At 38.9% G+C, this 25,695-nt stretch overlaps 2 protein-coding genes across 2 annotated transcripts; one reads left to right on the forward strand and one right to left on the reverse strand.

Moving 5' to 3' along the window:
- Positions 1-590: 590 nt before the first annotated feature.
- znf654 (zinc finger protein 654) lies at positions 591-16,149 on the reverse strand. Its single transcript, XM_052127624.1, has 9 exons — positions 16,005-16,149; positions 12,964-13,109; positions 12,804-12,885; positions 12,477-12,612; positions 10,982-11,184; positions 6,241-6,377; positions 5,840-5,981; positions 1,885-5,707; positions 591-1,780 (listed from the first exon to the last, which is right to left on the reverse strand). The coding sequence occupies exons 1-9, from the start codon at positions 16,128-16,130 to the stop codon at positions 1,770-1,772; spliced, it is 4,806 nt and encodes a 1,601-aa protein (XP_051983584.1). The 5' UTR covers positions 16,131-16,149; the 3' UTR covers positions 591-1,769.
- Positions 16,150-16,985: 836 nt separating this feature from the next.
- Positions 16,986-17,633, forward strand: cldng (claudin g). The gene has a single exon (XM_052126304.1). It carries the CDS (start codon positions 16,986-16,988, stop codon positions 17,631-17,633), a length of 648 nt encoding a protein of 215 aa, XP_051982264.1.
- Positions 17,634-25,695: the final 8,062 nt, after the last annotated feature.

Raw genomic sequence — 25,695 nt, forward strand, 5'->3', positions numbered from 1 at the left:
CTTATAAAAAAATAAATAAAAAAACATGGTGACTTCAAAATTCACGTATGAGGGTTGAAAGTGTGCAATTTACCATTAAGTTCACCACAGACCTTAATTTACTTTTACTGTTTTACATTTAAAAACCCCATAGTAAATCCAGAGAGAACCATGGCAATTCCAGTTTCGCCTACAAATGACGTCACGGCTGAACAACCCGGAAGACAATTCGCAATGTGGTCCCTCTAGATTTTGAGTGAAATAGGAAAATACCTAAGAAACCCATGGCGAATTGGACTTCTAGCTTCACCTTCAAATTTAGGTCACGACTTAATAGCTCTATTGAATGCGAGCAGGAGAAAAGAAAATAAGAGCGAAACCTGATCAGTGACCTGGCAACACTGTACAACGGCTAAATAAATGGAATAATTGCGCCTCCAGTGGAAGGAGTTGTAAGCAAAAGTATAGCTAAATACTTTTAACACATACCAATGGATCTATCGGGTGGGGCAATATTATCACCTTTGCTCTGAGCATGTGCACAAGACTAATTTGCAATTTAAAATATAATCACGACGTCTTATATTAAAGCAATGCACTCCACTCCCCTTTAAATATGTTGTTTATTAATCAGGACAAAAAAAAAAGGCTTTTGATATATAAACCCAGCCACCCAATCCAATTATATGCTATTTATATTCTTCAAACATTTACAGAAGATACAAAACAAAACTGAATAAATAAGACTGTTGCTGTTCTTCTACGGAACAGCTTTAAACATGCCTCTTTTTGAGACAATTTAATCCTCCCCTTAAAATGTTCTTGATTCTTAAGAGAAGTCATTTAGAATTTACAACACCAAATGTTCAAAGAGTCTGTGTGGCACATATACACTTCCATGTTATCAGGAGGATTTGCAATCTTGCAAGCTTTGAGAGTAGGCCTTTTAGCAGCTCAACCTGGTTTTATAGACCAACAGTTCTTCAGGTGTTTACAACTACTTGAAAGTCCTTCTTAAAGTCTTCCAAAGCATCCACTGAACTACACATAAGCAAGAAGACATTTGCAAAATGCAATTAGTAATAATTTACAAATATGGTCACAGAGCAAGTATTTTCAAATAAGAAAATAACTTATTTAGAGTGTGCTTGCAATACTTGAGATTGAACAGCCTATGTGTTTCATCTAGTATTTCTGCTCATAACACTGACACACAACTAACTGCCTGACACAAAATAGCCAAGCCTTTCATTAACCACCAGTCTGAACACAATATTTTGCGGTTTCTTAGCAGAACAGGTACAAAGACCTGAAATACAAATTACTCTAGTAAGTCGTGGTTCCTGTTGATCTCTGACAACCAGGAATTTAAAAGACAAGCAAACAGCAAGTGATGACAATAGTCAAAAAGGAACTTATAAGCAACATAAAAATATAATAATATATTAAAAGACAGAATTATTGTTTTGCTAGCAAAGCATATATAAATATAACCTTGTACTCCCAGGTGTCAAGTAAGGTTAACAGTGTCAATTTTGATCATCAGGCTTTTACGATGAGATTACAGAGCTCAACTTTGGCTCTAAAAAAAAAAAATCAAAGAAGCAAACACATTACACTGAATTTCAAACAATGGTAATTTGCTTCCTATGTAGTCCTTAATATAAAGATATAGTATGAGAGATGTTTTAAGCACATATGGTAAGAAATCTGATTGCCAACAGCAGCATTTAGCAATGGGTGTCACTAATGTGACCATCGCCTCAGTAGAAAGGTCTGGTTCAGCAATTTCAGGAGGCATCTGCAAAGACAAATTATGTAATAAAATTATAGCAATCTTCTTAAAAATATGAGCATAGTTTAACACTCAATAACAAACAATTGTGAATAATAAAAGTTACATACTTTCATCATCTGAATCAAAGCCGAAGAGGGATGTGCATTTTTCCTTGTGTGATTGCAGCTCTCTCTCACTGCTGAAAGACTCAAAACATCGAGAACAACGCTGCTTCGTAGAGTTGTTTACTGCTTCTGACACAGAGCCCAGTAACTTTGAGTCCATATGTGGTTCCTTCCAGCGTTTTGGCATGCTAATGTAAGATTCATCCAGATAAGCAGAGGGAAGAGGGCGAATGAATTTCTGAGTAGTAGGTTTTTCTGTTGGTTCCTTTTCCTTAATGGCTGCATTGAAAGGTTTGGGTGGAACTTCTTTGTCACTATCACCATGCCCATTAACAAGACTATTGTTCTTGCTACTGTCATTTGTAGACCCTCCATTAAGGACCAAAGGTTTCCCATCACCATCTTGAGTTGCAGAGGTAGGACTTTTTCTCTGGACTAGGAGAACTTTTGAAGAATTTGTTGATGACTCTGGCTTTACCTCCATTCCATCTACCTGACTTAGAGGAACTATGCGTTCAGTAATTACGGGCATTGTATTTTGTTCCAAATTTGCATTGAGTCTGTAATGCGTTCTCTCATGTCTATACAGGTGCGTAATACTTTCAACTTGTATAGTGCAACCAGGAAAGCAGCACATTGCTCTCAAAGGATGATGTCCTAACATGTGTTCTGAAAGCTCCATTCGTGTTTTGTACCTCTCCTTGCAGTCTTGATGGTAACATGGAAACTTTAGCTCACCTTTGTGGGAAATCACATGGTCAAAGAAATGCTGTAGGTTGAATATTTTCCTGCTACAGTAAAGACATTTTTCCTTAGCAAAATGAAAAAAGAACACAAGTGCCTTCTTGTCACCATGGTGGTGTGACAACACATGTGAAAGGACAAGGATTGACTTTGCAGTAAACATACAAATCTCCACAGGGCATCTGACCTCTGTAGATGCTCCTGTTTCCTTTCCCTGGAATGGTGTGAATAACTGTTTGGGCTTTGTCTCAATCCAATTTTTCTTTCCAAATGCATTTATATCCTTAGCTACTGTAGTTTTCTCTTTGTGTTCATGCTTCTTAGAACTATCATCCTGACTATTTGTTATCTTCCTCCTTTTTACAGCTATAACGTCCACTTTATGATCTTCAGGTATGATCTTTTTTGCCAGTCCATAGTTCAGAGTAATTATTTCTTTTTCTTCTGTTTTTAACCCAATCATGTCTTTGTGATTAAGGTCAGCTATCTCTACATTCTCAGATTCAATCTTGGCATCACTGTGGGTTGCACAACTTTGTGTGCATTGTACATTCTCAATTTTGTGTTCTCTGTTGTCCTGTGTTAATGATGTCTGAGCTTTTTCAACGGATATATTTGCCTCTAGCACGTTTATCTTTTTTCTTCTTTTTCTGATCAATCCATTTATCCTGTGAACAAAGTTGCCCTTGGTTTTAGAATAGTCTTCCTCTGGTGTTGGTGCTTGCATAATTTTTGCTCTCTTCCTTGCTAATTTCTTCCTAAACAATTTCTTGTTCTCATCTGTGGACGGAGACCTCCCTGCTAAAAGCCTCTTTAAACGCAGTCTCTTCTTCCGGCAAACCATCTCCTTTCTTACTTCCAATATACCGGGGGAATCTGAAGGCTTTGCTAACCTTGTCCGCAATCTTACCTTAGACTCTGAACTGTCCCATTCCTTATGCAATTGTGCAATTTCCAAACTACAGTTTAACCTCATTTTAATATTTCTAAACTTATTCTGCACAGGATGTTTCACACGTTTAAGCAGTGTAGTCTGGACATATTGCATGGCTGTCTCAGGCAGTTCAGCAATACTCTTGCAAATATTTACTTTACAAAGCCCATTGGACTTTCTCAATTCCTCAATGTGCAGTTTAATATGGCGTGACGGTCTGCGTCCATGAGTGTAGCATTTGTGACAAAACATGCACTTTCTGTCAATCCGAATATGCCACAATGCATGCCGTAGAATCCAATGGTTTTTGGTTTCTTTATTGCAAAGGCTGCAGTTAAGCGAAAGCTGAGGAATTCCATCACTTGAGGGGATGAGGTCAGGGACTAGACTATCAACATCTGCATGCTTGTTCTGTAAAGTCTCCTCAGGTGTTTGTTGCACCACTAGCTCCTCTGTACTCTCATGCACAATTTCAGAGGGAGCAGCAACCTGAGTTTCACTACATGTTGTAAGTGTATTATCAGGGACCGTAGTCTCTTTCGTGAGAAAAGGAGGATCCTCATGATGACTGCTGATGTTCTCTGGCATACGGTCAAGTACAGGAATGGCGTCAGCTGTGGTAAGTGTGGTCAATTCTAGTGGAAGACCAACATTAATAATATCAGTACTAACAGTGTTGTCTGGACATTTGGCATCAGCAGCTTGGGGACTTGATAATTCAGCATTAGCTTTTTGCTCTACAATGATTTCTTCAATTGGCCCAAGAGTGGCTTCAACAGGAGTTGAAGTCACTAAATTTGTATCTGGAATTTGTGTTGCCTCAATCTCTACTACAGTTTCATCCTGTGTGGAATTGGCAGGTTCATTCTGTTGTTCAGATGACTGCAAAGGTCTTTCTTGCTTGGATTCATTATGGTCTGGCTTAGCCTCTTTATGACTGCTTAAAATGTCAATGGCTATTCCTTCATATTCAGCCACTCTTGAATATGTATGGAATTTTTGAACCAGTGAAAGGCCTTGCTCACAAAAAACAAGCTCCTCATTGACCCTCAAGTCTTTTTTGCTACATGGAGTAGATTCTGCTGATAGTAACTCAAGAGACATAGCACTGTCAGAAGGCCATTTCAGAACCTCTGCAGTTTTCATTTTCTCAGAATTGCTTTCAGTCAAGTGAGGGGTTTCTGTGGAAGACAATGAAGCCTGAACATCAGAAGAGAGGTCAACTTCATTGTCAGGGTAAGAAAGGCTTATTGGGATTTCACTGACTGGTACCTCAACTGAAATATCCATTAAGACATTTAACTGCTTTGGTTTCCTTCCCGGTTTTTTACCTTGTCGAGGTACACTGTTTTCTGCCTGGGCAGCTAACTCCTCCAAAAGCCATTGTGGTTTCCTACCCCTGCGATTCAGAGTCTTCCTCTCTGCCTCCCGGGCAAGGAATCTCTGACGTCTGCTATTAAGTTGCCTGGCACGATCCTTAGACAAGTCCACTTGTCTAAATGAACGTCGAACTGGACAGGCCTCTGAATCCTTCACAAGGTGTGTCCCTGGCTTCCTTCCCCGCTTTTTGCCTGGAGGTTTATAGGATGTTTCACCTGAGGCAGAATTGGTCTGCGTTTTCACACACTCTGCTTCTTGGCCATTTCGTTTTTTAGGCATTTCTACACCACTGATAGTCCTGTTTGTGTCGTCAGAATGACACTGACAATGTCCTTTCATACAGTAGCTTGGTGCCCATTTGTCCTTTTGCATGATTTCACACAAGGCTGCTTCAGCAACCTTAGCACTCATTAGCTTCAGACAGTTTTTTTCAATATTGAGAATGTTCCAGAACTCAGGGTCAAAGTACAGGCCTTTCTTCAGGATCTGGAGAATCTCAAAGCGAACATTATTCCCCACTAGACTGGTATCTGCATGGTACTGTTGATCGGGGTGAGAGTACAGGAGGAATACAGTCTTATACGACTCAACAGTTCGTTCTAGGAAGAACACCAGCAGCGCACAAGCCCTACAGACTTCAAGGTCATTAGGTAGTAGATATGCAATGGTTTTGTAGATGAGGGACTTGGTGAATGGATCATTCTTTAGGTCAGTCTGCAAAGCTTGTGCACAAAGCTCCACACAAAACCCCAGGCCAATTGTTCCCAGCTAAAAAAATTTTTAAACACAAATGTTATTTTATTTTTTAAATAAAATAAGCATGCAAATGTTTAAAATATTCTGTGTGTACATTTACATGCATAATATCCACAGTAAACGGATGACATTATATTTTCTCACCTCTGCCAAAATCACCTTCATAAATGGGAAAATTGCTTTTAGGTTGGTGGCTAACTGAATAATAACTTTACATTCCTCTAGAAATGCCTGCTTTGAAGGGTTCACTCGCAGGTAAAGTCTGCTCCATATGAAGACCAAATCCCTGTATGGAAAAATATACAGAGATGACAAATTAGACTCTTTATTCAACTATAATTCTGTGACTCTGCATCTTCAACATTATTCTCAGCTCAGGTTAGTTGGAATTAAAACATGAAAATATAAAATGCTAAAACAAACAAATAAAAAGGTAAGAACACAATATCCCACTAGGCAAAAAAAATCAAATATAGAAGTCTACGCAACTTGTAAATTGTATTCCACTCCATAAAACTTTATAAATGTGAGCTTGTGAGACCTACCAAAGGTAGTACATGTCTCCACTCTGGAGCTGCTGAGAGAGAAAGCCTTTACTCAACATCAAAACAGTCTCATCTTTCTGCTCATTCTCTGCCATGCAGAGTATCTCGACAGCATCCTTCCCATCGATATCAGCCATCTTTAGAGAAAAGATCAAAGAACAGAGTGATTTATGGCCATATTCATCCTGAGGTAAAGGGATCTTCCAATATTTTTAAACAAACAAATAACTCTCATACATGGCCATCCCCCATATTATTCTTCGATGACATGTAGGCTAATCTTACACTGTGCTTACACACACAAAGCAATCCTGAAAACAGCTCATATTTTCACAAAATGAACTGAAGGTAATCAACAACAGAATGAAGAAAATGGATTCAAATAGCAATTGTGTTTTCTATAGAAAAACAACAAAATGCGGAATACAATCATTGTTAAACATAACCAGGAATATTCCTTGAAAGAAAAGATGCTTACTGACAGTATCTATGGCATGGTAAAATTATTTTGACTTGTCAAAAACAAAAGAAAACACATTTACAGTATCTGCAATTACCTTACAATGGAAGCTTAAAGAGCAAGTGTACCAAACTATTTGAAAAGGAGAAATATGAAGTTGATATTTTTGTTAAATAATTATTTTAGTCAAAACATTTTAAAATTGGATATTGTTTGATTTTGAAGCTGTAAAGTTGATGTAATTGTCCTTTTGATATGAAACTACTTTCCTAGATGGATGAATGTTTAGTTGTGTTTTACCACTGGGATGAAGTTTGTCATGTAAAAACATTTTGGATTCCGCTTTCAAGACCACTCTGGGTCTACTGAAAGTAGGAATATGTACTACATATACTTTTGGAATCCGACTAGTCAGTAGGTTGTCTAGAAGGCTGATTTATGGTCATGTTCACAACACACAAATCAGATGCATTTCTTGGGGGGCATTTAAAAAAAGAAGCAACCTTATGAAAAAAAAAAATTATAATAAATTGATAAATAAAAACTAAACAAGTGCAACAGAAATCAGGGGTCACAGGACAAGTTTTGTTGAAATACAGGTGAAACTCGAAAAATTAGAATATCGTGCAAAAGTTCATTAATTTCAGTAATTCAACTTAAAAGGTGAAACTAATATATTATATAGACTCATTAAAAGCAAAGTAAGATATTTCAAGCCTATATTTGATATAATTTTGATGATTATGGCTTACAGCTTATGAAAACCCCAAATTCAGAATCTCAGAAAATTAGAATATTACATGAAATCAATAAAAAAAAAAAAAGGATTTTAAATACAGAAATGTCGGCCCTCTGAAAAGTATAATCATGCATATGTACTCAGTACTTGGTTTGAGCCCCTTTTGCATTAATTACTTGTGTTGGTTTGGGGAGCCATGTCATCGGTTGGTGTTGGTCCACTGTGCTTTATTAAGTCCAGAGTCAACGCAGCCGTCTACCGGGACATTTTAGAGCACTTCATGCTTCTTTCAGCAGACAAGCTTTATGGAGATGCTGACTTCATTTTCCAGCAGGACTTGGCACCTGCCCACACTGCCAAAAGTACCAAAACCTGGTTCAATGACCATGGTATTACTGTGCTTGATTGGCCAGCAAACTCGCCTGACCTGAACCCCATAGAGAATCTATGGGGCATTGCCAAGAGAAAGATGAGAGACATGAGACCAAACAATGCAGAAGAGCTGAAGGCCGCTATTGAAGCATCTTGGTCTTCCATAACACCTCAGCAGTGCCACAGGCTGATAGCATCCATGCCACGCCGCACTGTGGAAACTTCACACTGGACTTCAAGCATCTTGGATTGTGTGCCTCTCCATTCTTCCTCCACACTCTGGGACCTTGGTTTCCAAATGAGATGCAAAATTTGATCTCATCAGAAAAGAGGACTTTGGACCACTGAGCAACAGACCAGTTCTTTTTTTCTTTAGCCCAGGTAAGACGTTTGACATTTGAAGCCCATGTCCAGGACCCGTCTGTGTGTGGTGGCTCTTGATGCAGTAACTCCAGCCTCAGTCCACTCCTTGTGAAGCTCCCCACACATTTGAATGGCCTTTTCCTGACAATCCTCTCCAGGCTACGGTCATCCCTGCTGCTTGTGCACCTTTTTCTTCCACACTTTTCCCTTCCACTTAACTTTCTATTAATGTGCTTTGATACAGCACTTTGAGAACATCCAACTTCTTTTGCAATTACCTTTTGAGGCTTTCCCTCCTTGTGGAGGGTGTCAATGATGGTTTTCTGCACAACTGTCAGGTCAGCAGTCTTCCCCATGATTGTGAATTCAACCGAACCAGACTGAGAGACCATTTAAAGGCTCAGGAACCCTTTGCAGGTGTTTAGCTGATTAGAGTGTGACACTTTGAGCCTACAATACTGAACCTTTTCACAATATTCAAATTTTCTGAGATTCTGAATTTGGGGTTTTCCTAAGCTGTAAGCCATAATCATCAAAATTATATCAAATAAAGGCTTGAAATATCTTACTTTGCTTGTAATGAGTCTATATAATATATTAGTTTCACCTTTTAAGTTGAATTACTGAAATTAATGAACTTTTGCATGATATTCTAATTTTTCGAGTTTCACCTGTATTATTAAACTGACATGCCTGAAAATGTCAAAACTTTCACAGTGTGAAATGGGGAAAAATACATAAGACATGACACAACAGCTGAAGAAGTACGCCTGCATGTGCACATAGACCAACATAAAACATAAAAATCATAGTATTCAAATATTATATATAGACTGTACAGTACTGTTTTTAGTCCATGTAAAAACATGACTATTGCTCGCAGTATATGATCTTAAGTTCAACAGTAATTGTCTTGAAATGTATACACAATGTATACACAAACACTGCTTTGATGGCTGTAGTGGCAGTGCTTTAAAGGGGATAAAATTAGAGATGCCATTTCTCTGAGAACACACTGTTAGCACGATTAAAACCCTTCTAAGAACTTCTGTCTGTAAATGTATAAACGGGGCTCCAAACTGCAACTAAATGTTTGCATTTTTACAAAAGTTTTTCCTGCCAGTGCGATTTAATTAATTAAGCCACCACTCTTATTTGCTGCTACACATGGGAAAAACCAAATGCTAGAAAAGTGTGAAAAAACAGCGCTACCATATTAAACTTGCCGGACGCAGCACAAGAGCAGAGTGGGACCGGTCCCACCCCCGCAGCACTAACGAACCTGCTGTGCTCTTGCGACACTATACAGTGGTAAACAGAGAGAGACTCACGCGACCCCTTTGAATTGGTCACAGAATTATCTGTTGAATACCTGTATGATATTAAAGGCTCTGTGCTGAAGCTAGAAAAAAACTGATAAAACAGCCAAAATACTTAACAGCAGTGATGAGAAAAACAGGAATAAATTGCACCATGCACAGGTAATTGCAACATATCCACACATCACCACCCTTATAGAAATTAACCTTGCAGTTACTGTAGTAACACTAACTGTAGAAACTCATATGTTTTGGCACAAATTATGTATACACATCAAATAAACCTCAAAATCAATGCTTTACTGAAGATGTTTTTTTTTTTTATATTAATATTGTTATCTGCATTTGTGATACAATAATAATATCCCTATTACGGATTTCTGCCCTTTTTTTTTTTTATTATTAACCCACCAGTGCATCCAAATCAGGTGCTGGTGCCACCATCTGTAAAAGTGTTGTGGCACCAGTGCCACTGCTCTAAATGTTAGTCTGGAGCCCTGATAAAGCACTGTTGCTAAAAATATTAACCCATTCTCATGTTCAATCAAACCGGTGTGATTACAATAGGCTGGTTTTTAATTACAGTGTGCATTAAAGAACTCACACTGGGGGATTAGGAAAAACTCATGTGCAAAAGGTTTAAAAGTAAAACTGAAATATTGATAAACTAGACAACCTCACTAGTTGACTAATCAGTAGGTGCCGATAACAAGTCCACCTTATTGACTCATCCCTGACTTAGTCTTAGTGCTCTGAGTTTGGTTCTTTCAGAGGACTCAAGTGTGAACACCCTTAAATTTTAAAACCATTTTTTATCGTTGCCTTTGTGTTCAGGTCTTGATGTCCAAGCAGCACTAATATGAAATATGAAAAGTTTATATAGCAGTTCAAATTGCAATCTTAACATTTGTCATAATAATAAGTCGTGCAGCTATACTCATAACATGAGTTGGAAAATTGGACATCCTTCGTACAATGTAAAAGTCATTACAATACTCACCATTTTAAAAGTATAGTGACGAGACAAAAAATAACAATGTAATGTCAACAAAATCCCCAAAATACTGTAATTATTATTATTTTCTTAGGGAGGGATGAGTTGAAATAATTTTTTTGTGTGTATGGTAACCAACATAATGCCCTAAATGCTGTCAATTGAGCTTAACTTGTATTGAACCCAGAATATTCCTTTCAAGCAAATGAATGGCTGGAGTCAGTGACTGACAAAAAAAATCGAATTGTGCTGGGTTACAAAAACAGCTTAAAACGTTAATCACTAATTTGGGTTGCTTTGTCGCCTTGGTGTAAATAGGCCTTACAAATCTGGATTGTTTAGTCCACCAAGTTAATTCTGTAGGCACACAAGGTAGTATGGGCTGAACCTAAACATCTTCAAGTTCTTTCAGAACTGGTTTTATTCTATGATAATTCACATAAAGGGCCGAGAGGGGAATAAATAAAACAAATCAAATTAATAATCTCACTCACCTCTTTGTATAAGCGGTCATGGAGAGAAGCTCTCCAAAGGCAGGTGAGATTGGCTTGCATGAAGTATAGATGCCTCCCTGCAACAGCGTGCTGGCTGCATCTCTTCGCCAGCGCTATGGCCTCCTGAAGTCTCTCACAGGCCACCAGGTAACGCACACGCAGCTCAAAGAAAATAGATACTTCTGAGCTCAGATATCTTTCCACTGTGAACAGACACAGCGAAGATAAGACCGCTGCAAAAATAATCATTCCTAGCAAAATTGCAATTACTGAACAAAGGCAACAACGGCAAAGAATACAATTTATGATCAACTAAATATACAGTTTAAGGCCAATTCACACTTCCTTAAACACCAACAGACACATCAAACATTCTAAAGTTGGCTGTTGTATTTATAATGTTGATAAACATACCTGTCGTGTTCACACAGATACAACAAACTCCAACAAACCTGTGTCTTTGCGTGACGTTGTTCGCCTTTGAAAAAGATGCCTGACAAGGAAGAAGTTGCGGATGAAGCCAAACACGAGATTTAATATATAAATATATATGCTTGGTTGATTAAATATGTTTAGCATGTATTCAATGTAGCTGGGATAGGCTCCAGCCCCCCGTGACCCTGTACACAGGATAAGCGGTTGACGATGGATGGATGGATGGATGGATGGATGTATTCAATGTGACATTAGTCAGAATAACTTCATTCACAGAGTTCCATCGAAGGACAGCAATCCAGCAGCAAAAATATTTTACACAAGAGATTACATCCATAAAATGTGGGGAAAGCTGATATTTTAATTATTACAGATCTTCACTGAGTTCAGTGTTTGCATTTTTCTGTGTAATTTGACACTGTTTTGAGAAATAAAGAATATGTTTTACATGTGCGTGAGAGGAGCGCTTCAGTACAAATCTATTTCCATTTGAGTCTCGATAAAGCCTAATAGTATGTCTACTCCCTTACCAGTGTCGTCCACACAAACTACTGAAACAAGCTAACCAACACTAATATATAATTGTGTTTTCTTTATTTATAAAGGAACGGAATGCTTTAACAAGTACACAACAAAAATAATAATTGTGATCTAAAAAATGCGTTTCTCATGCTTTGCCGATGCAGTTGTGCCTGCGTGCGTTCATCATTTTATTTTTTATTTTATTTTTTAAGAGTTGATGGTGACATTGACCTCACTGTCATGGAAACGATTCGAGATGAAATCAGATAATGTCAGAGTTTGTTGGAAAATCATACCAGATTGCTCAAACATTCCAAGACCCATCAAACGGCAATTGAACATGTTCAATTGGTGAAAACAGACGCCAACACACTCCAACAGGGTGAACACACTGATCCGACAAAACCCAACAACTGTTGGATGTTGGTGTTTCTTGGCGTCTGTTGGGACAGTGTGAATTGGCCTTAGGGAAATGCAAGGTGAAGACTATACTGTTCTCACATTAAGTTGTTTTTGAACAAAAGCTTGATTGACTGACCATTCTCTTGTGGTAGCTCTGAATCCTTGAGAATAGCCTGAAGAACAGGGCTTGCCCAAGGCCCTCCATCTTTGATAATATGCCTGACCTGCAGAAGGTACACATTCTGGTGCCTTACAAGGTTCATGTAGCAGTCCTAGTTGCAAAGAGGGGGAGGGGGGAACTCGTTTTAAAACTTCAAACCACATGTACAGAAACAATATGGGCAACAAACCACGAAAAGCAATTGAAAGTCCTGTGCTAAAGGATAAAGCATAGCCTCGATTGGAACTTAACATGACACGTCCCCGCAAAGGAAAAACACTATTCAGAAAATGCCGTTGTTACCTGAAATGAGTCTAGAATGCCTTTTAATGGATGCTCGACGAATTCATCTTGTCCAAAGAACAACAGCAGTTCAAAAACACTCCTGCAGATAAAATAGGTGACAGTGTTCTTTATATTTTCTTAAATGAGATTCTAGGCAACTTCAGTAGAGCATACTCACAGGGCCAGGCTACTCAGGGTGTATCGCACATGCTCACAGTCTGGGGGAAATGATGCCGTACCCTGGACAAAAGAGCACAAGGCATGTCCCAACACTTGGAGCTGGGGAAGAGGCACCTGCCATCGCCCTGTTTGCTCCACAACCAACTAAACAGTGAAGAAAAAGAACAAAATACTTAGTGAGTAAACTGATATGGGTTTTTAATGGCCAATACTGATATTTAGACAGCAGGGGTACACACAATTGCTTACATTTGAAATTACCCTTAATTTACACAACATTTACTCAAAATTAGGGATGCACCAATTGCTGTCAATATTTATCCCCTAATTATTGACCAAATTAAAACCATTGGCACATCGGAAATAAGCATGAAAATACCAATATGAAAAACCGATGGTTGACTTATAAGTAATTAGTAACATACTTTGTTAAAACTCTGAATTCAAATACACAATCCAGAAATAAATATAGCCATAATATGAAGGGTTGGCACTCCTAAGAACATAGCAGAAAAAAACGCCATAAACAGATGTGACAGTTGTGAAAGCAGGACTCACCTGATGGCATCATAATGAGGAAAAACACCCAAACACTTTGAAACCAGTCTACTTTGACTTCTGAGATATCGGTATGATATCCGTTAATACTGCATGATTGTCTGATTGAATTAAGATTGAAATTGCAATACAGCCTTGTGTGATTACTAAATGTTAAAAGGCTGCGTTTTAAACTGCAAAAACAGAAGTGCAAAAACTATTTTAAAAGTACAAAATAACCGTTTTTTTATATAAATCATCATTTTATCATATTTAGTCATTGTGTATGTTTTTATCTTATGTGTATCCTTCACTGAGGCTCTCTTTAAATTTTTGGCCTGTCATATATTCAATGCTCGGTGAAAATGATTTAATGTTAGAACTAGTGCTGCACAATAAATCATATCGCAATCGCAATTTCAGCCTGTGCGATTATATGACGGCAAAATGCTGCGATTATATAAAAAAAATAAGTGCATGTGTGGACGTGACAGCACATTCTCTCTGAGAGCTGTTTGCCCATTTTCTACACCGCTAATAAAAAGATGACCAGTCAGTCTCAGTTTAGGGAGTGGCATGTGTGGTCACGTCATGTGAGTTTCCAGTGTTCAGCGTGGAGATAGATGCCGAGCAGACCGACACTGAACTGGTGGCCAGAAAAAATAACACAGATCACAGCTTGGCAATATATCTTTATTTCATCCTTATTTCAAGTTCATATTATACGGGAGCGTGCCAGGTAAATAAACACAAACTCCAAAACTGTCATTCTCGGTGCGGTCAGAGCTGCTTCAACCAGTCGCAGAAGTGACCCAATCTGAGCGGGAGTCGAGACCGGGAGAGATATAAAAGTTCTGCCGGGTGATGCGCACTCTAACGCTCGTCTCTAGACACTCGTCTCTAACCCCAACGTGTAGTACCATTGATAAGATCAATCTTATGTGAAAAATAACACTAAAATGACAACAACAATAAAATTTGTGTGTGTGTGGAATTACTGTTAATTTTACTGCTACATTGTCCAGTATACTAGTTAATAATAAAGTGTTCCTTAATAAGCAATACATTTATATTGAAATAATGTGTAGTCAGACGTTTGTGTTTCTTTATATTTTAAAGAATATGACCAATTAGTTCCACACAATAATGTAAAGATATTCTAAACTGATTATGCAAAAAAAAACAAAAAAAACACTGGTATCGGAACGGGATTGGTATCGATACTGAGATTTCCGATATCGGAATCGGAAGAGAAAAGTTATAATGGTGCATCCCTAGTCCTATACAATTAAAACTATTTTAAACAGGACTTCCTTATTTACTGTAACTTTAATGGGTAACACATATGTTTGTATCTGTTGACATTAGTTAACTACATTAGTAAACATGAACTAACAATAAACAAATGTATTTTTATAAATTGACATTAGCCAAGATTAATAAATGCTGGAAAATTGTATTATACATTTTTAATGATTTTAAATGCAAACCTTATTGTAAAATGCAACCCAGTAATTATCAGACTTGCAGTTTTCATGAACTCATTTTAATTGAGACACTAACTTATTTGTTAAGTTGAAAGGTGATCAAACACCTAAAATACACACTGCATGCATGTACATTTTATCCTAACATCTTCATGTAGGGAAAAAACTATTGGAACACTTTATTTGTCATCTACCAATATATATACACAGTATAGTGCCTCTTTTTTAATAGAAATATGCTCATCACGTTTGCAGTGGTTCTATAGATGTTTTAAAATTTATGACAATTTCAGGCATTTTGAAAAATTCGCCTAGGGCCCAACAAACCCACGGGCCGGTCCTACTACTTTACTTTTAAGAGCTCCTAAAAGAGTCAATCGTTGCAGTCAAGAGATTTACTGGCCTGTTTATAGTTGGTCGTTGTCATTCAATGACAGAGGAATGGACTAGTGATACAAATTAGGCAACATCAATCCACATTTTTCCAACCCCATAGGTTTGTTTTCTAGGCTGAAATCTCCATTCATTAATTCGGTAATCTTTGAATAAAAATAAAGAGTTAAATAAGGGCAGGGTACTGACAATGACAGCACCTTCTACTGCAATTTTTTAATCATTTGATACCGTACACTGAGTTTTCAAACCAAGTAATTACTGGGATGAGATATTGTGACGTCTGAAGAAGCTGATCTTACGCAGCCTGTTTGTTTTGGAATGTAACTTAGGGAAGCTAACCGTTAGCCACCGACCAGGCTAATGCAGATACTTCATTGGAACTGACAGACCGTGACTTACAAATAGTTATCAGGAATGCATAATCACTCTACTGAGCTCCCTTTAAACAGTATTTTCAAGGCACTCGTAGTTATAGTGCTTAAAGGGAGCGTGATGTGTGGCTGAACCGTGGCTGTGCACTGGGGGAGGGGAATTTGCTGACATGCTGCTAACACTGGTTAGCACATATCTCTGTTTGCTTTCTCTAACAACTTACACTCGCTTTAGTCCCCCGTCTTACCTGGCAAAACCTTTCACAGTACGCCTTGCTCGGGAGTCCGCGTTCGTCGCTTGCACTAGTCTTCAACAAACTCTCCAATTCTTCCTGAACCCTGTCAAACTCTAATTCACTCTCTTCTTCCGCCATACTGCTTGTCTAACCTAGCGCGTACAACAACGATCACGAATGTAATCATGAAGCTGAGGGCAGCCCATCTAAAGAACGTGATTGGTGAATTGTCCTGTCAATCTTCTCCGGTTTAGTAAGTGTCTTTTTCATGATTGGACGATGGTCCCATTCAAAAAGTTGGATACTTTATTGGTCAGACAGAACATACATTTTCTGTCTAGTAATAAACGCCCCAAAACAAATAAGTTGTCAAATTAACTTTTAATTGTCCTCTTTATTAATTATTTTTTAAGAATGTAATTTTCAAGCACAAAGTACATCTATGTTCGTGCCTCAATGACTCCAACATGTTTAACAATTATTCCGTTTTGTTCCTTTGACTCAGGGTTTATAATTATAATAATAAATAAATAGATTTATTTAATAATCGTATGGCTTTAAAGAAGACATGAAAACTCAAAATCGTATAAACTGTGACCAAATGGGTTATTTAATCACTTTTATGAGTAATCTGATGACGAGTAATCATTTTCCCAAGTGCTAGTCCACAAATCACTTGAATCAATTGATTGGTAATTAGCCAATCGCTGATGGATAGTCCTTAAAGGATGGTTGAGTAGAAAATATAACCGAAATGGAGTTTCTTGTTAGAACGACATATCTACAGTGATTCACTTTATAGACCTACACCTGTATTTTTCCATTGGGACTTCTGCTCAGAAAAAAAAAAAAAGAAAACTGTGATTTGATTGGTGTCTGTTCAATTGGTTGTAATCTACAACTCTCAAGTAAGTAGTTTATTTTGGGGACTTCTAAAGTTACTTCTAATACTTCATGTATTTCTTTGGTTTACTGTATCATTCCATTGCAGTCATGTCTGCTGGGTTACAGCTGCTTGGGACCACACTTGGTGTACTTGGCTGGCTGGGCATCATCATATCCTGTGTGATTCCTCTATGGCGTGTGACTGCCTTCATTGGAAACAACATTGTGACTGCACAGATTGTGTGGGAGGGACTGTGGATGAGCTGTGTGGTGCAGAGCACTGGTCAAATGCAGTGTAAAGTGTATGACTCCATGCTGGCTCTTCCCCGAGACCTACAGGCCTCTCGAGCTATCATTGTCATTGCTTCCCTTGTTGGTGTTGTAGCCATATTTGCCAGTTTTGCAGGTGGGAAATGTACCAACTCTTTGGCAGACAGTTTCATGAAAGCACGGGTTGCTGCAGCAGGAGGGGCCTTCTTCATCGCTGCCGGGGTTTTGGGTTTGGTGCCGCCTAGCTGGACTGCCCATAAGGTCATTGCAGACTTCTACAATCCTCTAGTAGCACATGCTCAGAAGATGGAGTTGGGAGCTGCCCTCTTTATCTGCTGGGGGGCAGCAGTTCTCATGTTAATTGGAGGAGGCCTCCTCTGTGGCTCTTGCCCTAGCAGAAGAGCGCAGAATAGGGGTCGATATAAACCAGCATCTCAAAATGGGAGAGAACGTTTGGAATACGTGCAGAGTGTTTCTCACTTATGAGAACTGAAATGTTCTTGTTTTAGATGGGTTTTATTTTTTTAAATGTATGTTTGTCATCCTGTACATGGAAAGTGTTTCAGCCTTTTGCTGAATTTGCCTTCAATGACATTAATAAAATACTTTTGTATCCAACAGGGGGCAGTCTTTATTTAAAAATGTAAGTGTGTCATACAACAATACCAAAATTATTCCTGTGTTGGTTTACTTTTGGTTGATTTTTCTCAGTAGCAACATGCTTTAGTTTTGGATAAATGCTGTAGAACATTTCTACCATTGGCTAGGAAAAAAAAAAGATTCAGTCCATTTGAAGACAACTTGACGGCATGCCCCCAAAATAAATGGCCCTTTTTTCTTTTCTTTTTTTTTTTTGTGCAATTGAGAGGAAACAAGTGTGACATGACAAAAACTGAAAGGCTATATATCAAACTATTGTTTTTTGATCAACTATTACTAATAACCGATAAATTGTACTTGCCTGTGACAACCTGCTCCAATAAAAATGTGACCACTTTTAGGTTTGAAGTATACCTTAATTATATCAGTGGCTACCAAACCTGTTCCTGGAGACCCCCCCAATACTGCATATTTTGTATATCTCCATTTTCTGACACCCAATTCAGGTCCTGGAGTCTCCACTAACAAGCTGATGAGTTGAATCAGGTGTTTTAATTTGTGAAATATAAAATAATGTGTAGGGGGGGGCCTCCAGGAACAGGGTTTGGAATCACTGATTTATATAATTTACACTTGCATGAATGTATGAAATTGTGGTTCAACGGATGTTCACTTGTTAATGAACAGGCGGTGGTGAATTCTCAGGGCCAGCAAGACTTCTCTACTGGCCTAACATGCCAAATAATTATTTTCTCAATCACTTTTTTTGCTTATTTATTTTTAATCACTTTCCACTTAATCAACAAACAGAGAAAAACAAAAACTTTATCCAGTCAGAATTTATTCCTTGATGATTACAAGCAATGTGTGACAACTGTTTCACAAATCGCATTCTCGAAGCAGCATGTTAGTCTGAGCTCCACCCCCGCAGGCCTTCAGAATTTCTTCAGAATCCCTCAACAGTGCAGATGAATGAGCGCCTGAAGCCAGATTGTCAGATTCATCAGCCAATCAGATTGATTTATTTATTCTTAATGGGTGTGATCTTTAGGATGTGTTCAGGTCAAGGCCTTCTAGCTGGCCTTGAAGTGACGTAATCCCGCTTTAAATGAATTACATAATATGAAAGCAAAGCGCGCAAGATCCTCATCACTGCCGCTATCGCAATTGAGAGGGAGCTCCTTCTGGATTTAAAAACACGAGATGTTCAGCCTATGTAATTGCTTAATTTATTAAACAGGAAAGGAGGACTTATTTTCACTTTCAAGTAAATTGGTAAGTGCTTTTTCATTGTTATAGCACCATCAGGAGTTTTCTATTAGGCTGCTTGAGCATTCAGTGTCAGATCAAGTTTTGAAAAGTAGTGCTGTGTTCCATTAAACTCGGAAAGTTTGATTTTACAACTTCCTACTAGGAAAAGTGCAATGGAATGCACCTTGAAGTCACAATTACAACTTGTAGGCTTGTGCATACATTCTCAACTCTGATTTTGCCAATATGCAGGGGCATGATGTTACACAAACATGTCGACATTCAGGGAGTGATAATCATTCACTTTATTAAGTAATATCGATGAATTAGTTTGTTTCCACATTACATGATATTAAAGCTTGTTTAACAAATGCCTATAGAAACAGGTGAATAAAACAATCTCTTTTGATTATCGTACACCTAAAGCAGAAATACTAGCGCTGTAGCATTGTTTATCAGTTGGGTTGCAAGGAGACATTAAGATTTCAAATCAAAACAAAAGATTTGGCTAATTTGGACCCTGACTTAAAACCTTACAGTTACTGAGATAAAGCCCTTATAACTTCCCTATAACAACTATTTATGTGACTTCCCTGACAACATAACTTCTGTAAAACATACTGTAAATTTCCCCAGCACAAAAAGAGCATTTGTTTATTCCACCCTGCAAAAATGACTTTTATGAATTTTGGATGTTTGGAATTCAGCTCCATCGTGTAGGAAGGGGACTCATTTGAATAGTCCCCATCCCCACCTCCACAATATATGTAAGCGTCAGAATGAATAGAGCAGCTGTGGTACCCCAACACTGGAAGTGGTTTAATTGTTAATGTAGTTTGTTTTAAAAAAAAATGCTGAAAAAAGTTGCTCAACTAACTAAAGGTGCAACCAAAAATCAAAATGACATACTTTTAAAAGGAGGAGGTGCAACACTCACTCTTTAAGCAAATTTAGAGATACAATTTAATTTGATTAAAAATACATGAAGTTTTGGCCTCCTTCAGGGCCTTCATCAGATGTCTGATGAAGGCCCTGAGGGAGGCTGAAACGTCATGTATTTTTAATCAAATAAAATTCTAGTTTGCTTTAACCAACAAAAGATTTTAGATATGGAGTACGGTCTAAAGAAGTTCAAGGTGTTCCTGGTTGTGGAAAAACTGGATCTCTGCATAGCCTTCAGAATGATCCCAATGTTAGGAAAAAGGACTAACCTTTTGACGCTTTTCCATTACCAGTACCAGCTCGACTCGCCTCGGCTCGCCTCGACTCGACTCGCTTTTCGCTCCGTTTTCCATTGCAGACAGTACCGCCACAAATAGTACCCGGTCGTCATAGCGACGCCGCAGGAAACTGCCGTGACGTAATCTTATACGCGACACACATCCGCTACCCAGACACACAGGACAATGGAGGAAATCGAGTGTATGCTGTTTTTGATCCTCGGGATGTGGCTGTTTCTCACAGCAAGAAGACAAACGTTGTTTCATGAGAGGCTGAGGGCAGCAAAACGAAACACTGCTGAAAAAAACAGGAGAGTTTGGGAATTACTACAGAGTTCAGACTACGAGACGAATCCGGTTGTTCAAAGCCGTCGCAAGAGGGTAAGTTATGCTAACATAGCTAACGTTTGCATATGTGTAAATACTATACTATATGCAAAGTATTTAATCAACTTTATAGCTACCAGTATTACATACTAAAATGTGCATGGTTTATGTGTTTCAGATCTGTTTAGCTTTGCAAAGTCGCCGCAGCAGACCGTCTGTTTGGGCTTTCAACCGAGCTACCGAGTGGTGGGATGTTATTGTTCCTGGTTTCACAAACGCGCAGTGGGTTCAGAACTTCAGAATGTCGGAAGAAACATTCATATATTTGTACAACAAACTGCGTCCAGTGATGGAGAGACAAGACACAAGCTTCCGCAAGTGTGTTCCTCTAAAGAAGAGAGTGGCCATCGCACTATGGAAGCTTGCGACCGGTTCAGAGTACAGAACTATCGGCCATCTTTTCGGAGTAAGCATAACAACTGTTTGCTGGTGTGTTCAAGAGTTCACTGCTGCTGCAGAAACGTTGTTGGTTCCCGAACAAATCCGTTACCCAGACCAGGAGAAGTTTGAAGAAATGGCTGCCTACATTGAGAACAGATGGGGGCTCCCGCAGTGTGTTGGTGCTATTGATGGATCACACATACCCATTTTGGCACCACAGGAGTACCACTGTGACTATTTCAACCGTAAAGGCTGGCACTCCATCGTCCTTCAAGGTGTTGTAGATGGAAAACGACTGTTCTGGAACGTGTTTGCAGGACTGCCTGGCAGCTTGCATGATGCTCGTGTTTTAAGACTGTCCACATTGTGGGAGTTGGCCAGCCGTGGCAACCACTTTCCAACTTACACCAGGAATATTGGTGGGGTGAATGTTGCCTGCTACATCCTGGGAGATTCTGCCTATCCCTGCAGAACTGGCTCCTAAAGCCATTCACTGACACTGGACGGCTGACAGTAGAACAGCAGATCTACAACAAGAAAATATGTCGAGCACGGGTAGTGGTTGAAAACGCTTTTGGTAGACTGAAGGGAAGGTGGCGTTGCCTCATGAAAAGAAATGACTGTGATGTTACATTTGTGAAATCTATGATTCTTACTTGCTGTGCTTTGCATAACCTTTGTGAGAGTCACGGAGAGGACTATGACAATGACTGGGATGCACCTGCAGCAGCAGAGCCTGTGGTGGCAGTGGCACAGGGTGTTGAGGAGGAGGGCAGAGATGTACGAGAGGGTCTGATGCGTTATTTTAATTGCTAAATAAATACATTATCATTAAATATGTTGTCTCTGCAGTTTTTCATTAAAGGTTATCACAGTATACAATCTGAAAATACTTGTTAAAAACCCTTGTAAAAAGCAAACCATCAAAAAAAGACACTGTTTGTAATAAGTTTCAAAAAGGTTTTATTTAAACACGCATACAAATAGAAAAAAATATAATATTAATATAAATTCACACATCCAACTATATACATATGTTACATGTAGTGCAAACATTAAATTAAAATAAACAAAGGGGTTTCAGTCCAGGGGCGGTGGAACAGCATCCCGCCGGTTCAGTGCCTGGACAAGCTGGCTCAGGGTTCCCAGAAAGGCCTGGTTGAAGGACGACATTGCAGCAATCTCCTCTCTCCTTAAAGCCGCTTCGAGTTCTCGGGCATGTGCTGCATCATCGGGTGCCATCTGTAAATGGCGCTCCCGCTGTGCCCGGTTCAACTCCAGCTGCTCGACATCCGATGTCTGCATCTCCCTCAGGACAGTCAGATGCTCCTGTTCCCTCTTTCGTTTCCTCCGTCCTGGCCAAAAAATCATTACAATGAATGAGTTATAAAGAAAAACGGACAAGTCACATTTCATTCAAAGGTTGTGTGTGTTTTAAATTGTTCACATGTATTATCATTACAGCTGCTACACAAAAAAAGACAAGCCCACAACTTACTATTACTTATATAGTATATGTAACGACTTAACATCTGAGCCCAACTATTTTAGTAAATGTCAACTTTAAAATACTATGTGTACAGTATAGGTGTACACTGTGTACGTCTGGAAAGTTATAAAAATACTGAACAGGTATATTAATGAATCCTGTATTCCCGTAACTGGGAATGCTTCCTGTTGTTATGCAAGTAAATTTACGTTATTAATGAGTTATTGATACGATTAATGATATATTAATAAGTTTGTATAGATTCACAGACAACAGGCTAGAAGGGTTTACTTTTTCTCAATTATACTAACCGGTTGCCGGTGTCGACGCTGCTGCGGGTCTCGGTGTCGGCGCTGCTGATCTTGTTGGTGTCGATGGTGCCGCTGGTTCTGGTGCCGCTGGTTCTGGTGCCGACGTGGCATCAGTGGGTGTCACTGAACCATTCTCGCTCGTCGAAAATGAATCTTAGATAGAAAGATCATACAAAAGTCAACACAATACGAAAATAGCAATGGCAGATAGTTAGCAGCTAGCTAGAGGTAGCAGCAATTGTTATCTGCGACACAAGTTTACAGTCTTCGTTGTTATAAGTGAGCTTCAGCTTTTCAAAAGCCAGCCTACAGAAAACATAACTCTCGAGCTGAGTGCGCCTACAGAATTAATGTAATGTAAACTTAAAACACTTACCATCCTCCATCAGCGACTCCAACAAACTGGTGGCCGAGTCAAGTCCACCCTCCCTCCCGTTGCTCGCCGGTCTATGGCCGTAGATACCGTCCATCTGTTCGTACCACTTCCAGCTTTTTCGGTTTGAACCACTGCGGCCGTTGTGGTCCTTCACAGCTCTGTAGTCACTTTTCAGTTTTTTTAACTTTTCCCTACATTGCTGGAAAGTCCTGTTGTAGCCATGTGTGGACAGCAGTTCGGAGATTTCTTGATAAACTTTTTCGTTCCTCGTTGCCCCATCAAGCTCTCGCTGGATCCTTTCTTCGACAACCAAACAAAGAAAAGTCTGCACCTCCTCGTTTGACCATGGCGTATTCTTCCGAGTTGCCATAATAATAGTTTAGTAGGCTATATCTGTGCAAACTATTTAAAAATGGCAGGGTTATTCTGGATACTCCGTCTGGCGCGCGCAATGATGATGCAGTGAATAGTGACGATTCTCTCTGACCAATCAGCAGTCGGCATTGTTTTTACGTCACATTTTGGTATCGCCTCAGCTCGCCTCAGCCCGCTCAGAACCTCGCCGGAGGTGGTACGAAAAAAAGTACCCGAAAGCAGGTACAGGTACAACTTTTACACAGTGGAAAACCAAACAAAGTCGAGTCGAGGCCGAGGCGAGCTGGTACTGTGTAGTGGAAAAGCGCCAAAAGTTGGCCCTTTTCTCTATGGATTCTTTTGAGAACTATTATAATTCAGACTTTGCAAAGAAACCTAAATTAAAAGATGGAGCAGTGCCAACTATATCCACACAAATGTAGTGCTGGTAAGTAACATTTTATACTAACGTTTCATCTGTCTGTGTTTGTTTGATACGGTATGTAAGGAATTAGTCAGCCATTTTTATCGCAAAATAAACCATGGTCAGGACTCCAATGCAGAGGGAATCGTGCTTATTACATAGTTACTTACCAAAGAAATGCATTACTGCTCACTAAATATTGATTTTGATATAAAATTATTTGTGTAATGTAAAAAGAATGCGTAGTGTGCAATGATAGACACATGTAAAGTATATGTTTGTAAGGCTACCAGCTGCCTCGTGCTAACCAGAACATCTGCTATTTTAGTGACCATTAATGTGTTTGGATGCCCATTGTCCTGTATTTTAGCAGAGATTGGAGGCTCGACCCCACACGGTGAACAATCCTGTATTTCCCAACACTGGATGCGTATTGAAGCAGTGGGACAAGGCAGGTAAACCCGAGGACCGACTGTCCCTTATAACTCTCCCTATGAGCCAGATCCAGATGTATTAACCCTTTACATTCACAGCATGTGTTAGTCTGGACTATTTTGCTGTTTATATATCTTTATTAATATTGGGGAGAAACAGTGTGTCGACACTTTTCGGTTGTTATTTCAGGTGAACAACTGTTGAAAATTATTTGTGTGCTTCACATAAATTGCGACATAATGATTGCCCGGACTGAGTGCCTTTTGGTGATTTTGTCAATCACTTGCACATTTTCATTCTTTCATTCTAGGTAAACCGAACATTTCAGAGAGCCAAAGACAGGGTAAAAAAAAGGTCAAATAATACAACATTATGAATATTTTTGAGGGAAAGACTTTACCAACATTATAAGTGAACCTCAAGTGAGAAAAACAAAAGGGATTACATGACCCCTTTAAACATCATCATGATCAGACTGCCAAATGTTAAGAAACTTTTACACAATTTAATAATAACAAAATAAAAAATATATATATATATTTTCAAGATAACTGGACTGCACTTGTTAAACATGCAACATGATGTCATGTTACAATGTAGCTGTTTGAAATGTGTATTGTGGAATAATGTCTATGGTTTCACTTACTGTTTAACAAAGCATTTGACAGTTAAGTGTATACTGTGCAGCATTCATTAAGCTAGTATTCTTTTAATGAACATAGACTAATTGTGTGAGGCGGAATCTGCTATTGGTAAATTTAGCATTGGTTTTACCATGCTCTGCCTTCAAAATTCCATCAATAACAGACTATTTTGGGAATGTTAGTTCAAAGAATGGCAAGTAAATTAAGTTGGCATATAAACTCAGCAAAAAAAGAAACGTCCCTTTTTTAGGACACAGTATTTTAAAGATAATTTTGTAAAAATCGAAATAACTTTACAGATCTTTATTGTAAATGGTTTAAACAATGTTTTCCATGCTTGTTCAATGAACCATAAACAATTAATGAACATGCACCTGTGGAATGGTCATTAAGACACTAACAGCTTACAGAGACGGCAGGCAATTAAGGTCACCTTATAAAACCTTAGGACACTAAAGAGACCTATCTACTGACTCTGAAAAACACCACAAGAAAGATCCCCAGGTTCCCTGCTCATCTGTGTATGAGCTTTAAGCATGCTGCATGGAGGCATGAGGACTGCAGATGTGGCCAGGGAAATAAATTGCAATGTCCGTACTGTGAGATGCCTAAGACAGTGCTACAGGGAGACAGGAACGCTGATCGTCCTCGCAGTGGCAGACCACGTGTGTAACGA

Source organism: Xyrauchen texanus, chromosome 5, assembly GCF_025860055.1.
Source record: "Xyrauchen texanus isolate HMW12.3.18 chromosome 5, RBS_HiC_50CHRs, whole genome shotgun sequence".
Classification (NCBI taxonomy): Eukaryota; Metazoa; Chordata; class Actinopteri; order Cypriniformes; family Catostomidae; genus Xyrauchen; species Xyrauchen texanus.

What these genes read in the sequence shown, in the direction of transcription:
- znf654 (XM_052127624.1), bottom strand. Translation starts at nt 16,130, where the DNA reads ATGGCGGAAGAAGAGAGTGAATTAGAGTTTGACAGGGTTCAGGAAGAA. An exon ending in GCATTCTAGACTCATTTCAG is followed by an intron (nt 12,613 to 12,803) that starts GTAACAACGGCA and finishes CTTTGCAACTAG; the next exon opens with GACTGCTACATGAACCTTGT. An exon ending in TGAAGGTGATTTTGGCAGAG is followed by an intron (nt 5,708 to 5,839) that starts GTGAGAAAATAT and finishes AAATTTTTTTAG; the next exon opens with CTGGGAACAATTGGCCTGGG.
- cldng (XM_052126304.1), top strand. Translation starts at nt 16,986, where the DNA reads ATGTCTGCTGGGTTACAGCTGCTTGGGACCACACTTGGTGTACTTGGC.